General features: G+C 38.5%; 1 protein-coding gene and 1 long non-coding RNA gene across 7 annotated transcripts in view; one reads left to right on the plus strand and one right to left on the minus strand.

Annotated features, from left to right (window-relative positions):
- The window catches only part of LOC104152687 (uncharacterized), a 162,930-nt gene that overhangs the window by 145,030 nt on the left and 1,450 nt on the right, over positions 1-16,450 (plus strand). The window contains exons 10-11 of the long non-coding RNA XR_011144049.1: positions 69-2,499; positions 14,043-14,317. This is a non-coding gene — a long non-coding RNA (uncharacterized lncRNA). The remainder of the gene's footprint in view (positions 1-68; positions 2,500-14,042; positions 14,318-16,450) is intronic.
- SLC6A1 (solute carrier family 6 member 1) overlaps positions 1-16,450 on the minus strand; it is a 130,148-nt gene that overhangs the window by 2,495 nt on the left and 111,203 nt on the right. For all 6 annotated transcript variants that reach the window (XM_068960336.1, XM_068960335.1, XM_068960333.1 and 3 more), the window contains 10 exons: positions 16,171-16,280; positions 15,913-16,045; positions 14,861-14,995; positions 14,638-14,741; positions 14,182-14,306; positions 8,984-9,096; positions 6,731-6,862; positions 5,903-6,005; positions 4,605-4,705; positions 2,601-2,768 (listed from right to left, as the gene is read on the minus strand). In XM_068960336.1, coding sequence (XP_068816437.1) covers positions 2,601-2,768; positions 4,605-4,705; positions 5,903-6,005; positions 6,731-6,862; positions 8,984-9,096; positions 14,182-14,306; positions 14,638-14,741; positions 14,861-14,995; positions 15,913-16,045; positions 16,171-16,280 — 1,224 coding nt within the window. The remainder of the gene's footprint in view (positions 1-2,600; positions 2,769-4,604; positions 4,706-5,902; positions 6,006-6,730; positions 6,863-8,983; positions 9,097-14,181; positions 14,307-14,637; positions 14,742-14,860; positions 14,996-15,912; positions 16,046-16,170; positions 16,281-16,450) is intronic.

Below are 16,450 nucleotides of genomic sequence, written 5' to 3' on the forward strand. Positions count from 1 at the left end.
GGAAATAAAAGAAGTGAAGCAGTCAACAAATGTTTCTAAGGTGTTTTTTTTTTTTTTTTTTTAAACAGGCAACCCCTAAACACTTCTAGGATTGTGGCTACAGTGAAGAATTTTGTCTATCCGAAGAGCTTAAATGAGCAGTAATACACAGATGCTAAAAACGTTACCAACAAATATTACCAATACTGAGCATAATCACCGGACAGCCAACTCTACTCAAATTAGAAAATCGTAGGAACGGTTAGTCTTGAATGGCACAATGCGTACTGAGACTTGAACACAAACAGTGTTCTCCATTAAAGCCCTTTGCTAGACGGCTTTAGCAGCATATGAGCAAAAACTTTCAGAAACAAACTATGTTACTCTGGTTCCTATGCAGTAAGCACAGAGATACATGTATTGAATTATTTTGACTTTTGCTGGCTTGTCTGGTCTTCCAGGCAAAAACTGGTATAGTATAATATATCTCTCTCTCTATATATATAGATATAGATATATTATAGTTTATTTAACATGCATGTGGCAACTACAGAAGTTCCTCCCTAACCCCACCACTGCAACATGCCAAATACTAGCTTTAACAGAACTGTTGCCATCCCATCAGACAAGCAATGGGCCTTCTAGCTTTCAGGATTCCTGTGTTTTTCCCATCAATTCTTTTTTCTGTTGTTTGGAACATGGGGCAGGGTGAATGCATAAGGCTTAGTCAGTCTGTAAATATTTTTGGACAGTTCTAGCTGTGCTCTGAATGTGACGTTGTACTGAAAGAGCACAAAATGGTAGATGCTACCAGGCATTAAGAACTGAGCACGATCAGGGGGAAGAAGTTTTGACAGACTACAGTGTGAGGCAGGAGGAACTGTGCTAGGAGCCCACAGGTCAAGCACAGAGACTACAGCTTTGCAGTAGGCAGCAGGGAGCCCTTCTGGATCTCAGAAGTGACAGAGACCCTCCCCAGGGAGCGGAAGAGACTAGACAGAACTGGCAGCAGCTTTCAGGAGTTACTTCCTCCAAGGATACAATAGGTAAGGTAGACTTGTATTTAAAACCTTTAATTTCTGTTCTGTCTTTCCTAATCCTTTTGAGTTTTCCGTTCAGGAAGCTTATCTGCCTATTTCATGTTCTTATCAAGAAAGAGAGTCCAGTTTGGATCGCTGAAGCCCACAAGACCTGTAAGCTCCTTCTGGTATCTAACGATCATTTGTCAGTCCTTTCAGAAATGGAACCTAAATCGCAGCAAGAGAGAACAAATGAACTTTTACTGTGATCTTATACAACCCTGCTGTGCTTCAGAACTTTAGAGCAACAACTATCTATTTCTGCATAAGTATTTCCAAAGAACGAGGGAAAGATATTCAAAGAGTACCAGCTAAGAGCAAACATACTTCAAAACAGAAAATGTTTTCCAGACTTTTATGAAGTATTGCTTAGTCTTTTAGAACTTGCTGAAGACATGTTTTTGGATCCAGATCTGAGCAATTCATGAGGCATTAATAGTCAATTCTGCTTACGATAATCTGTTTCTTTGCAAGGATGACTGTGTCAGCTGATTTCAGAATATTCCAGAAACTCCAACAAAATCATTTTGACAATCTTTGGTTCCCACAGTCACAGAGGACAGGGGTACATGTTTCAACATTCATGCTGAAGACCTATCTCTCATGCACAGAATGGGATTATTTTCTGGAGAGGGAAAACTGAGGGATGCACCCAAATTAAAAGATTAAGCATGGCAGTGGTATGTGATAACTAAACAGTGAGCTAATCAATAACCTTAGTAGCATTTCACACTACCTCAGCAGCATCTCCCCGAGGACTTAAAGACTGATTTAAGCCATACAAGACTCCCTGACTTGGGAGGTATCAGTCTCCTCTTTAACAGACGGAATAAGGAAGCAGAGAGAGACTAAGAGCAAAATGCAAAGAGAAGACGACCTCAAATGTTCTTTGATAAATAATTGTTCCTTGAAATTCCTTAACTAGAGACTAAAAGGAGGTACAGTGTAATCATAAAGTATGCTCCCAAGATTTACATCCGCTTTCTCTCAGCTGCAACAGAGCAAGGCAGCCATTGTAATTTAGAACATTCTTGCCTGTAGTGCAGAACTGGAGCTCAAATCTTTGATCACATTGCAGAAAGATGCTGAATAGGGTCATTGTGGGTAGGCCATGGAAACTAAGAGCTACCCTGGTTTATTTGTGAGAGTCTGGCTCCGATTCCTTAGAGCAGCACCTGCCTTGATATATGGCAGTAGCCTATCTGCCTTTATAAAATGTACATATTTTATAAACTGCTACATTGTTTTCTAGGTATAAGAAACCGGAATGCCAACTGCCTGAAACTGTCAAAACCTGGAAATAAGAAGGACCTCATTTCAGGCAGGGAACTCTGTTTTATCAACAGATGGTACAGACGCTGTCTTGTCTTCTCTGTTTAGTACCCGATTCTATATTTTTCAGCTTGATGCAAAATAACTGGGCTAAGCCAGTGAGGCCACAGTAAGTATATAAGTATAAAATAAATGTCCAGCAATTTTTTTTGTCAGTGCACGCAGGTCTTGCAAAATGGAATCATGCAGGCAGGAAAGAGAGAGACGTACCTGTTTTAAGGAGCCTTTCAGGGTAAGAAACATGTATGCCATATAGCCTGGTATCAGCACCATAGAAGACAAAGCCATGAACCAGCCAACCCCTTGGCCCCATTTTGGGAAAACGTAACTTCCCATCGTGAGAGGAGTCATTTGGACAGCGCTGAAGATAAACACTCCCTGAAAAATACAGTGGAAAAAAGGGTTTGGATGAGATTTACACCGCGTTCTGTGTTCAGGAGTTCTTTGGGATTGACTTGGACCTCAGTCTAAAGACTGCTTCTACATCTGGATAGAGAGAAAAGGGTTCCCCTGTTCCCTAGGCACTGGCTGCTTGTAGTGGGGGCCTACAGGCCAGTCTTCCAGGTGGAGAAAACAGGCAACTGTCAGCCCACTGCACTGATTGATTCCCTACTAGCTTATTCTCTAATGTGGGATTGTGTGAATAACTGGACTGTACGTTCTGTTGTGAAGTTGTGTAATGTTTCATTAGGAAATGTAATGGAAACCAACAGATTTAATAATAGTTTCAGTACAGCTCTACAGCGCAGGTCAGCACAGACTCCTAGAGGCTCAGTAGAAGAAGCACTCTTGAAAGCTGTGCCTGTAATGACCTCTCTTGTATCACCGCCTAAGAGTGCTTGGCCCAGAGGCTTTGATTTTGTTCAGATCCTCTGAGTAATCTCGTAATGGAAAATGAGTGCAGTCAGAATGCAACCTGCAGCTCAGTAAATGGCTGCGGATTTGCCTGTGTAACAGAACTTCTTAGGAAATTCAAGAACCACTTTGAATCTTTCAATAACAAGAGGTGAGCAGATAATTTCCCAAACAGCTTGTTACTAGAATCAATATTTTTGCTGCATTTTCACATACATAACCTGCATCTCAGATTATCCATGTGTGCTGGTACTTGGAATCCACTGGTACTAGTAGAGTCCTCAGATAACCTGCACAAAATCAGAGGGAAGGGGGCTATTGGGAAAGATGGGGATGCTAGGGAATGCTTCCCCAATAATACCTATATTCCGTCCCATTGAACTGTATCAATTGTGGGTTGCTTTTGTGGGCTTTTTGCAAATAGATTACCTGAAAACATGGTATTTTTTCCATCAAGTTCCCCAGGGAAACTTCTGTCCCAGCCTGTTGCAAATGTCTAAAACAGCTTGCACCAGAGAAGACCTGCTTAACTGTATCAGCAAAAAAGCAGCTCACTGTGATCCCAGGTTGAACCCTTGTGTAGCAGACTTTCCCAGAGGGGAGAATGTAAAGTGTGGCTTTTATTATCGTATCGTCATCACCTTTGAATTTGTATTGGACAACAAATTCTGTTGAAGACTTTACCAGATAGGAGGAATTTGCTACATTATACATCCAATATTCTGCTCTTCTTCCTATGATACTACTGAAGTAAGCAAAAAATATATATATATTTTTCTGAACAATTTATTTTCAGGAAAATAAAAGGCTTCTTCGTTTAGGTAGAGATAAATCAAGGAGCCCTCTGTAGAAACAGAATTCCGTGCCTCTCTGTAGTGCTATTTCTTTGCTTTTCTATGCTCTTTGGTGACTTACTTATAAGGGAATAGTAGAGAAATAGCAGTGAGTGAGAAGTACCATGTCGTAGGTAACAGGGTCTACTTAGTTACAGTTTTTATATTGCATTTGAGTTTGCTACATTTTGTATAGCTAGTTCAATTTCTTTGCTTATATTTCCAAAATATACCATATGGGCTTAACTGGATAAAGCTTAGAATCATTGTAAAAGACTGAACTATAATCTCCAGTGCACAAAATCCTTGCAAAGTTTGCCAGAAAATCCAATAGCAATATAGTGTCATCTGGGTACTATCTTCCACAGAATCCTGTGAAAGAAGAATCTCAGTTTAGTGCCTGTGAAGGAATTTGGTTTACAAGAGGTGAGCATTTTTGTGTATGTGGAAGTTTTAGAGTTTAGAGAGGTTGCTAAAAAACACCATTTACATTGCTCAAATCATATAGTAAAAGTTTGTTTCTTACTGCCACAATGATAGGAGTAAAGAAAGACCAGCAGAGTTTCCACCAGATGCAGGGTCTGTATCCAACCATCTCTTGGATGTTGTCATAAAATCTGTTAACACCTAAACATGGAAGTTTGAATCAGTTATCTGATAAGTTTCTATACTGTTTCTATTGCAAGTTGAAGGGGTTTGAGAGACTTGTCTCAAATGCAGGCTCTGACATAACTCTTCACCTGTATGAACAGGAAAGATATAGGCAAACTCAGGAGCACCGAGAATCATTTGCAGTTTTCTCATCCTGACACATCATAATTAATTCATTAGCTACCAGTAAAATATTCTCATGCCAAGTTTGAGCAATTCTGTATATTTGAAGGTCAGATGCAATAAAATACCCTGGGCTAATTTCAACTTTAAGCCTTTTTTATCTTGTTTAATCTTGAGAGACTTAGAATGGTATGTTACAGAGCAAATTAAAAAAAAAAAAAAATCCATCCCTGCGTTAACTAGCAGTACAGTGTCTTCACCGCATATTGCTATATACACACAATATGAGTGCAGAACTGTGTCTGAAAGGAAAGAGTAGCTCTACCATTGTTATTGGCTACCAACCCTTCCTCATCTTTCAAAAGGTATGTCTGTCATATTATTTATAACCTTGTATTTAATTTCACTGGGAAAGTTTCATTTATCTAGTTCTGAGTCAGTTTTGTAATTCAAACAAAAGTTCCTTGGAACCAATCCTGGAAGTAGGTCCTTGGACTAGCTAGCACAGAGCTAAGGTTAAATGCACAAGTACTATGGCAAGAATTCGATGATATAGTGTTTAGTCATCTTTATAACCACAGATCGTCAGCCCAGACTTGTGGATGTTTTAAGGCAATTATGTAAGATACAATTGGCCAAGGAGCTGAGCTCTCACTGCAAGACTCCAGAGTGACAGAGTCATTTCTGGAAATGAAACATAACAATTTAGGTCTCTTGGACTTTGTAATGTTGAGAACAGCAGTACCTAAATACATCTGAAGATCTAGGCTTCCTAAAGGATCAGGAAGGGAGATGCCACCTCTTTATTTTTCTTGGGACACTTAGCATTTAAGGATTCCCAGTCTAATGCATAGGGTACTTTAAAGAGACAGGAGTAGCATCCACAAGCCACTTTTAAGTCCTCAGTGGAGTTCCAGGCACATAAAACAAAGCAAATTTCAGTTCTGCCTTCAGTGTGTACACACACACACACCAAAAAAAACAAATTAGCAGATGAAATATCCTTATGATGTGGTAAACTTGTGGAAAAAACAGAAACACATTCCTTACCATAGCACCAGGATATGGAGATGCACTCAAAGAATACAAGGAACAAGAGACTCATTCCACTGGCAGAGTAGTAGTCAAAAAGCTTGAACACATAGATTCCACCCTATAACATATCAGAATGAAAGGGTAAAATAAATACTAATCATTCTAATTTCAACATATATTAAAATACAAGCTACTGTTCCTTAACTAACAGTGGTAAATAACTTAAAAACATATTCATGTTAATTAATGTTAACAAGTTAAGTCTTATAACACTTGAGGTCAGTATTGGCAAAAATTTACATTACTGCTAGAATTCAATTAACTGGTTTGATTTTGTTTGTACTCCTTTTTGGCCAAGAGTTCAATCATTTCCCTGAACTAGTTTGCAACCTAATAGATCAGGGGAGCAATGGGAAACACCCCTAGCTACCACTTCTTGGACTGTAATACAGATCATCATAGAGATAGATGTTTTCTTGTCACCTGAACCATTAAGTAGGCCTCACTGCATCCAGTGACTACAGCCATTTCACACTCATAAGTTATTGTCTGTTGCCTGAAGTCTTCAGATGTTGTTGATGATAGAGCTGGGGTGGTGGAGGTGAGGAAACACACTTAACCACTTAGAGTTATTATATTTCTAAACAAATATAAACAATAAAGTTGCACTGGCTGTGAAAAAAAGCTTCACATGCTTCATTTTTAATGAGTCCTAATTCGGGGCAAAAAAGGGGGGGGAGGGGGGCAGGGAGAGACCAAAAAAAAAAACCCTCAAAATACGTCCCCCCCCTCCCCAAATTGCTGTAGGTCAGACATAAGATTACATTCTTCTGCAGAACCTACCTGAGTAATATTGGACAATCCTATCAGATAGGAAACAATGCACACAACAGCAATGAAGAGTTCTCTCCGATTGCGGAGTAACTTTGGAAATTCATCTACCAGAGCTGTTATGAATCCTTCCACAGTGCAGAACTGCAAGAAAAGTTACAAGTAAAATACATTGCAATGCACTGCAACTGCAGGATTACGTTTAGGGGAAAGTTTTCAATAGCACTCATCACCGGCCTAAGGCTGTATCCTTTAAATGGTAAAGTTAACTCACTTGACTTCAGTGGAAGCAGTGCTTCTGAATGCTTTGTTTCTATCTAGAAGGATCTGTGAAAGAATATTTCCAGCTAGAAAAACACTCAAAATTCAAAATTATGAACTAGTATGCGCTTTATTAAGATAAAGTGCTCTTTTTTTTTTTTGTGATAGACGATGATATGCCCACAGTTCTAGTCTTTGACCGCAGAGTTTTCAAAAACTTATATCCATCATTTCTGTAGTTTACTCACATGCATGAAAGCCAATAGACACAAAAATTTTTATGAGATTGTTGCTTCAGGGTAAAGATCAAACACACAAGATTGAGTCTCCTATGTTATAAATCAAATACTTGTACATCTTACTGTTGCATTGACTTTCTTGGAGCTACACTGAGGATGTGGTCCTCCAAATGGAAAGCACTGCGATACCGCAGATTTTTTTTTGTATGTATGTATAATAAATGGTTTCATTATGATAGCCGAAATAATGAAAATCTGACCATATTTGAAGTTTTATTCATTTGCAGGACTGCAGTGAGAATTTAACCAATATTTATAGTTCTTCTTAAAAACTATAGAGCATGAAATGTTTCACTGATGGACGGAAAAACAAAGAAAGCCTGACAGCCTGTGGAGATATCTTGTTTTTAATAATATTAAACTACCTTCCTCAGCTGTTAGTTGCCTAGAGTCAGGTTCTTTCAAGAATATTTTTGACCCAATTAATTTCACAGTAATTTCCACCCAGACTGAGCTATAGGTTTTATTGTCAAGACTGAAGCTTACTGAAAAACAAAGAAATAGGAAACATGAATTTTCAGTTTCTTTTCATGTTTCAGGATGAAATGCCCTCTAGCATTTTTGTATTTTGCTTCACAGGCTGAAGTTAATTGCATTTATAGAAAATCATGGATTTACTCTACCAAAGGACTAGTTCTGTACTAGTAATTTTGCATACTCCTTTAGGTGCTATCGAGATTGTGCTACCAAATTTGAGGTGCTGGTTTGGTAACTGAAACTGAATACAAGTGGATTAACACTTCTGTCTATGACTGGTCACATTCGGGTGACCAAACACTTGGGCAGGGGAAAGGGACATCCCTGACGTAGACCTCAAAAGCATGCTTTGCACGCCAGGACATGGTACTGTCTTCAGTGTTTACAATATAGTTGTTATCAGTATTCAGTGGATTATTGATTAGTGAATGCTTTTGTTGGGCATAGTCCTTTTTACTGTGTTAGGTCCTTTTGTTGTTCCTGAAGGGGGGTTTTTTGTTGTTCATTTTGCAGTAAAGTTTGTCTAGATATGCAGTAATAAGAAACTAGAAGTTATTATGGAGAATATCTTCTTAGTTGGATTTGCAAAAACCTCTAGTTTCCAGTTGACGGTTAAATCATCTGTAAATCTCAACTGAGGCCTGAACCAACAAAGCCTTGGCTCTTACCCAGGGGTAGTGGTTTCAGAACATGTTAAGATGCAGAATGTCCTCAGTAATGAGCTTATTGCCTCTTGAATTTGTTCCTGAAAGTCTTGTGCTTAAAATGAAATGCGTGCTGTATCTTTTTACTCCATATCTTCTCCTCTGGTAAGTTCTGAAGTCATCTTAAAGAATACGTGCATGGCATTTAAATCTTGTAAACTATATCACAGCGTTTCCTACATTGATGGGCATCTCAAAGATATTTTAAATGTTGTAATAGCATGGTTAAGATTTCAGAGATTTTTTTTTTCTACAGAATAGACTTTCTACATATTTTCCATATGCTTCCACCATTCACAAAAACGGGAAAGTGCCTTAGTACTAGCTTCTGACCATCCCAGGTTCCTTCAGCCTATTAGTTTTTTTCCTCCTTATTATGTCCTGCTATTCATCCGATTATTCCAGAAACCATTCTGCACCACCCACAGCTGCAGTGCAGAATGCACAGGAAGAAGCCAACTTCATACCATACAGTCGCAGACAACTTTCATCATTATTGTTGTTAATTTTTACCCCAGTTTTACCTGACTGTCAATTCCAAGCATAAGCAACATGGAGAAGAACAGTATTGCCCACAAAGGAGAAATTGGTAACTGTGTAACTGCTTCTGGATAAGCTAGGAATGCCAGTCCAGGACCTGGTAGGAGAAACAGGAGAGGAAGACATCAGTGTGATTGGGCATTAGGATTATTTGCTTCTAGTAGTACACACATTTTAGGTTTATTGAATGATTCTCAGCCATGGATGCAGTTAGAGCTGACCAGTGTTTTCAGCTGAGTCAGTGTGTTCACAGACCAAGAAAACAGCACATATGTCTTGCTTTAAGAAAAAGAAAATAAAACCAAAATCAAAGAAATCCCACTAGATGCAATTCAGACGCTGCTCGAGAGAGACCATGTTTGTATAGCAAAGATAAAGAATGCTATCCTTGGCTAGGCTTACACCTGCAGGTGTGTCTCTCCCTCCAAAGTACTTACTGATGGCAGCAATGCTTTTCTTCTGATTTACACCAGTAGTTCAGAAGAGAATCAAAGACTGTACAGAAACACAGAAGACACGTTCCAGCATTTATAGTATTCCTATTTGCTATTTTGTACCATGAATTCTTCTGCAGTATACATTTTAATAAGCTATGTAGTTGAAAAAAAGCAAACCTTTTCTTTTGTATTCCTGCTAACTGCTTGGGGAGGGGGGGGTAAGCTTTTGGAAGGAGAAGAGAAATTCTTATTACAAAAGAGGGAGCTTTTTCTTGTTATGGAATAGTTGGAAACCAGCCAATGTCAGATGAAGAATGACGCTTGGAGCAGACTGAAATAATCATAGAAATAGTAGTATGCCTCACCTAAGGCGGATATCGTGTTTTTCAGTTTTCATTAAAAGTCTGTGTGTCTGTGGCAACTGGCTTAGATGTAGCTTTCAAACCAGCAAAGCAAGGAATAGCATTAGACACCTGAGCTGTCAAAGTATATGCAGCGCAGACTTTGAAACAATTATGTACTAGCAATAACAGATATGACTTGAACATCTTCCTAATGGCAGTAGAAAAAGAAAGATAAACTTAAGAGAAATAGGTCCTTGATTTTTCTGTGCTTAAATGCTCCACTGAAATGCAGATTACAGTTTTTAATAATATTGTTAAAAAGGAAAAAAAACGCTGTGAAAGGAAAGACCATTCAACAAGATTGAGTTAGGCACTCTAGATAAGATGCCAGGAAAAAACAAATCTAAGATAAAAGAACAAATGAGCACAAACAACAAGTTCTTAGCCTCATCTTGAAAGGGGAAGGCTGATGCCTTACTGGACAAGCTGCTGTAGTTTGAATAAATGAACAAGCTTCCAGGAGCAAGAGGATTTCTTTAGGCAGAATAAGGATGTACAGGTAAATGCTGGAGAAAGATCCTAGTGAAAACCCAGACCTGAATTGTAACGAATCCAGTAATTCCAGATCCTCACACTACATGCTTGCCTAGTTACAAACTCCTTTGTATCTGCAGCTTCCTCGCTTTTGGATCGTGCTGTATTGGATACTGAAGCCATGACTGATCTGAGTTGTCTTCCATAAGAGACAGTGATCACATACACTTAACAAAAAAAGAACAGACAGTATTCATTGTTTAATGCCAATAGATCTGATTTTATGCTAAGAACCCATTTTTTTCAAGTGCTGCCTCATAAATTGCTATGCAAGAAATACAGCGGTTCTAATATCAGGTCTCATGAGAATATAAAAATCAATGAGCCTCATTTTCCTACTGCAGTATTTCTATAGCATAACTGTCAAGTTAGGGGGAAAAAAAATCCTAAAGCAGAAGTCAGATCAGAGACACCGAGAAAAGTTATTTGACTTACATAAAAGACCTCCAGATATGAATTCCCAGGAAATTCCAGCTATTCTCTCTTATCATTGTGTACATAGTTGGTAGATTTGTGTCATCCGTGGTGAATGACATAGCATTAAGTATTTAATAGAGAGTCAAACGCTCTCCAGTTCTATGAAAACTTCACTGTTTGGAAGCTGTGGATAAAGAACTAAGTCATTAATTCTAAGGAATGATGTATTTTTCAAAATCCAGGGGCTGATAATCATGAATGTGGAACTCTGAAGAGGAAAAAGGACAGGCACTGCCAGATGAGATCAAAAGAGGTGTTCTGCGTTTTTGCACTAATATTGAGCTCTGATTCTAGTTCATTCCTGTCTTAGTGCTAGCCATTCTCCAAGCATTATGAGACATAGCACATAATTATGACAAATCAGCATTACTCACCTGCTGCATTCTTTTGGTATCCTAGCCATTAAGAAGTTGACTTAGTTTACTATGGTAGTTTTAGTCTAATTTCCAAAGAACATTAAGTTTATTCATTTTTCTGTCTTCTGCCTGTGCCCTTAGTAACTTCTGTGTCTACTGAAAATTTTCAACCAAATTTGATGGAAATACACTTTTCAAAGATAGCAAATCTTAGAAGTTTCATGAAAACTTGTGGATGAGTAGAAAAGAAACACCAAATCAGTATTCCTCACTGAGAGTAAGGTGGTCAGAAACCAGCAGTTATATAGTCCAACAGGTAGCCACCAGCTGAGCTGGATAGTGAGCATGCAAAAAAATGACCAGCATACCCACGTTTGCAGAATGTCAGAGTAGCCAGTGCTCTACCATCTTTTGCCAGATTGGAATGTAATGGGGCTACAGAAAGAAGTTATTTGTGGAGTGTACTAGGTTAGAAAAGATGTAAATCCACAGGAAAGCAATTTTATTTAAATTTTGCTGCTCATGTTGCTTATCTAATTGAGAAAGGTACTTTCATCTTTTCCCATAAACAAATTACTCTCATAATTATTAAAGATTTGTTAGTTATTCTGATGCTAGCCTAAGTTATTTTCAAAAAGTAAAACCTACCCTAAGGAGACAGCTACATTACAAATGTTATTGATATCCTTATTTCTTCTCTCCCTGCAGACAGAAGAGTCTATTAGTTAACTGTTAAGAATTGGTTGGTGGGCCTGAGAGAGAAAAATCTAGTAGCAGATACTATTTTTCTGTATGAAGTAGCTACAGCTTTTCAAAATCAGATGAAGTTAATCAGTCTGAGCTTGTTTCAGTAAGTTAAAGTGATCGATTGTCCCATGTTCCAAGGTTGATTACACAGAACTCAGTGCACAGAAAAACCCTACTGTTTTATACTGTCTAATATGGCAGTAGGATCATAGGCGTACATGCAAAAAACAGAAGTCAAAGAATGTCATTGCAATAGTCTTGCTAGCCTCCGAGGAGAAAAATAAGCCAGATTGTTGTCACGCTTTGGGAATTTTCAGTATAGCAGTTTGCATCTTCCAGGTTTACCCTGTGACTTTCAAGTTTCTGAATCCAAGAATCCTCCAGGCACACCTGGAAAGATACAAACCTGCTTTTTGCAGTTAAGCTATTCATTTTATGTTACTAAGCATAGTAACAACAGCTTCCATTTTATTATAACAGCTATGCATATTTAAGTACTTTCATTTCTTTTTGAGCTTCAGGAACCATGAAATTTCCAAGACAGCCTACTGAAAATTCAAATTACATGCAGAGATATGTCCAAATGAAGAGTGAGTGAGTGTGGGCATGTATGTGTATGTGTTTCTTCGCTGGAGATACTCAAAACCCGTCTGGATGTGATCCTGGGAAATATGCTCTAGAGGACCTTGCTTGAGCGGGGAGGTTGGACTAGATGATCTCCAGAGGTCCCTTCCAACCTAAACCATTTTGTGATTCTGTGATTCTGTTGGGGGGGGGGGGGGGGAAACTCATGCAGTTGCATTGCATAAACTGGCCCGAATTTCCTTAAAGAGTATTTAGGTTCACTTGAAAGCTAAAATTACTTTAAACCATAACCTGTGGGAATAATTAAGTGCAGTGGGTCTTTCTAGTTCCAGTTTCAGATACATGCTGATTTAAGTTAACTCATAAAGCCATAAAAAAGACTGCAAAATAAAAAAGACTGCAAAATAACATATCTCATGATACTAAAAGAAAGCATCATTTTCCAAATTTACTAGGAGAAATAGAAGCCTTAGTAAAAGGGTCAGTTTGCCAAATACCCAGTGGAATTAGTGCCCATATGCGGTCATAAGCATCTTTGATAAGGCTGTTATATTAGGTACCTTAAAAGATATTTAGGAGCTTAATATATGATATAGAAATATTGTTTTGTTTGCAGGTGTTATCTTTATATAGTTACATCTGTATCAAACACATACATCCAAGAAGCTTATTTCACACACCATTGACTTTCCAGAGCATTTTTTTGACGACTGTGTTGGCCATCATAAATTTTCTGCTAACTTCTTTGCACGTGTATTTTGTTGAAGGGCTTAAATTCCTTGCGTTAGAACAGCAGAGATTATTTCATTGAGAGGATATGTTTGCTAGTAAGACATATTTTGTCCACCAGTGACATACCAAGCTTTACAGTCATCAGAATCCTCCCTGTGGCCAGAACTGCTAAATGAGTGTCTGGTACAACAGCTGGGTTAGCTTCACCATCTGCTCTGCTACTTTAAGCCTTTTCATCTGGAAGAAAGTTCAGGAACTGCAAATGAAGTAAACAGAATCCTTCCATGGACAACTTACTGTCCCAGTTGAAATGATTTTCATAATAAAGGGTCCATAACCAAAACTAGGAATTGACTCATAACTATAGTTCTGGACAGGTAAGAAATGGATCTGCCTCAAAGGGCTTAAGCTCAAGAAACAGGAAAATGAATTTAAATACCAAAGAAACTTAAAAGAGTACATGTTCCTGAAACATAATGACTATTACTGCTACTTTCAATTTGCTTTTAAGAATTTAAATATCAAGAGACTTGTAATCTGATGTCACAGCTAAGCACTGAAGCAGCTGACTGTCCTGCCACCACTTGTAAATGCAGCCACTGTAAGCAGAATTCATTAGTATTCATTGCGTCAGTCTAAGATGAATCCCTAGCTGACTACCCTCCACACCAAAGGTTTGTGAGCACCAGTCAGGCAAACAGTCTTCTCAGCATTAAATGATTTTGGTGGTGCTGCCTTGAGAGGTTTGAAACAATGCGCTCTCTGTTGCAGTCAGTGCCACTGAAACGACTGGGGACTGAGGAATGATGTGAGGGAAGGTTTTTAAACAGTTACATGAAGCAGTTGGATGCAACGTGCAAACAAAAAAATTGATGCCACCAAACAATTTAGAGAAAGATATATTGTATACCTGATGCTGCGACATCTGCAATAGGTCTCTTTGTGACATTTGCCATGAATCCAACAATGGAGAAGATGACAAAGCCAGCAAACATGCTTGTGCATGAATTTATGCAGCAGACTATGATGGAATCCCTGAAACAAAGGTAAGGAGCTTTAAGCAGTAGATAAAGTAATGCTACTGTGCATCAGTATATTACTGTTATTCCTGTGTAAAGATTCTGTGAGTAAGTAAGTGTCATGATGTAAGATTTCATCGTTTGGGTTCCATTTCACACTGAACAAGATATATTGTCTCTCCCATTAGTATAAATGAGGTTATACGTTTCATTCCTACCTAGTTAGAACGTTTAATTTTTAAATTAGAGACTATATTTCATTGGTATAGTACCCAGAAGGACAGACTCTAGCTCCAGCTGAAAGAGGAAAGTACCATTCTAACATGTGCAGTCAGTCTTTTGCTTACCTGTAAACGTTATTATGGAAAGGGTTGTAACTTCCAAGGGCAATAAGTGAACCGAGACCCAGACCATACGAGAAGAAAATCTGTGTAGCAGCATCCAGCCAAACCTGATTGCAGGAAATAGTTTTTTTTTAGAAATCTGTTTCTGTACTTGAGGAGCAGGTCATATTTCTGAAAGGTGAACAGTTAGCACTGAAACTTTTGTTTACAAGGCTTAAATATTTACCTCAGAGTCTGAAAGCTTACTGAAGTTAGGAGTTATATAGAATAAAATGCCTTCCTTTGCTCCAGGCAGTGTTACACCACGGAAGAACAAGATAAGCAGCATAACATAGGGATAAGTAGCAGAGAAATATACCACCTAATGTGAAGAAACAAGACATTGTAAGTGTAGAAGGAAGGATGGTCCGTGCATGTTAATTCTTCAGACATTTGCTTCCCCAAAAATACAATAACAGCAACTGAAGCTGACTTTCGGAATTGAAGCATTTCTCAAGGGAAAGCATGGTATAGAAGGTACAGCATCTACTGCAGAATTCCCTGAACATGTCAGGTCACAATACAGGTAGGCCACTGCTGACTTTCGTGAGGGTGGATTAGGATGGCTTTGCACCAAGGACTCATGTTTCTCTCTTTTTTTTTTTTTTAATCCAACAAGGTGAGCTCCCAAAAGCACAGGGTTCATTTTTCCAGTGTTCCTACCCTACTGGTAGGGCAATATCAGTTTGTTTATTTCTCCTGCTCTCAAACAGCTTGTCTTATATTTTCCATGCTCTCCATCTGTGTTTATGATATAATTGTCATACAGGTTCTTATTCCCTTGCCTTTTCAAAAGCTTTATAAAAATTCACTGTAAAGACAGATTCCACAGCAACAGTCAGCCTTCATTTTGCCACCTTCTTTGCAGAGAGGAGATATGAAGCAGTTAGGTCTGAAATTCTGTATTTAAACCACTGCTATCCAAGCTAGACATAATGTTTATCCCAGGAATAAGCAGACATATTTTAGGCAATTTAATATAACTCTGGCAAAGCCGAGAATTTATGGAATGACTGTAAGCGAACACATCATCCAAGACTGTGATCAGAGCTAGCTACAGAGGAGCCAGCTTTCAAAAATGCGGTGCTGCATTAATGCAAGTAAGACAGCAATGCAATTCTTCATGGATCTTTTCCAGCAAAACTGTCTCTAGTGTCTCTTACCTCATGAACTTTCAGGATATTTGAGTAAAATGGACATTTTTAATTGAAGTGTATTTGCAGTACTTTTCAATCTTACCTTTCCAGTCCAGCCTACCCCCTTCCAGATACAAAAATACACCAGAATCCAGGCAATTGCCAGAGTAATGGCTAGTGGCCATCGGATTTGTCCTGGTTTTTCCAATCCATCAGTCATTTGGTGCATATTGCGTCTAGAATCAGCAAACAGAATGGTGTATTTGACAACTGCTAATTCAGAAGACAGTACAAGAATTACAACAAGCTGATCCTTGCATATGCACAGTAATGACATAGAGAAAAATCTTTCTCAGCTTACTCCCAAAATTCAACCACGGCACTTGTCATGTTGGTAGTATTTGCTAAGGTATAATTGGAGAAACAGCGGTCAGTGTTCCATGGGTTCTCACAGTGTTTCCAAGGAAGCGTCTGTGAAAGAGGAAAAAAAACAAATAGTTTTAAAGTGAGCATTACCTCAGGTATCTATCTCTCTTCTCTTTACTATAAGTGACAGTTGTGTTGAGAACTAATATACTTCAGGTTCTGTTGTGCACTGATCCCCCAGGGGTGCATGACTGGTGTTTAACTTTGTATCGGTT

Source organism: Struthio camelus, chromosome 14, assembly GCF_040807025.1.
Source record: "Struthio camelus isolate bStrCam1 chromosome 14, bStrCam1.hap1, whole genome shotgun sequence".
NCBI lineage: Eukaryota > Metazoa > Chordata > Aves > Struthioniformes > Struthionidae > Struthio > Struthio camelus.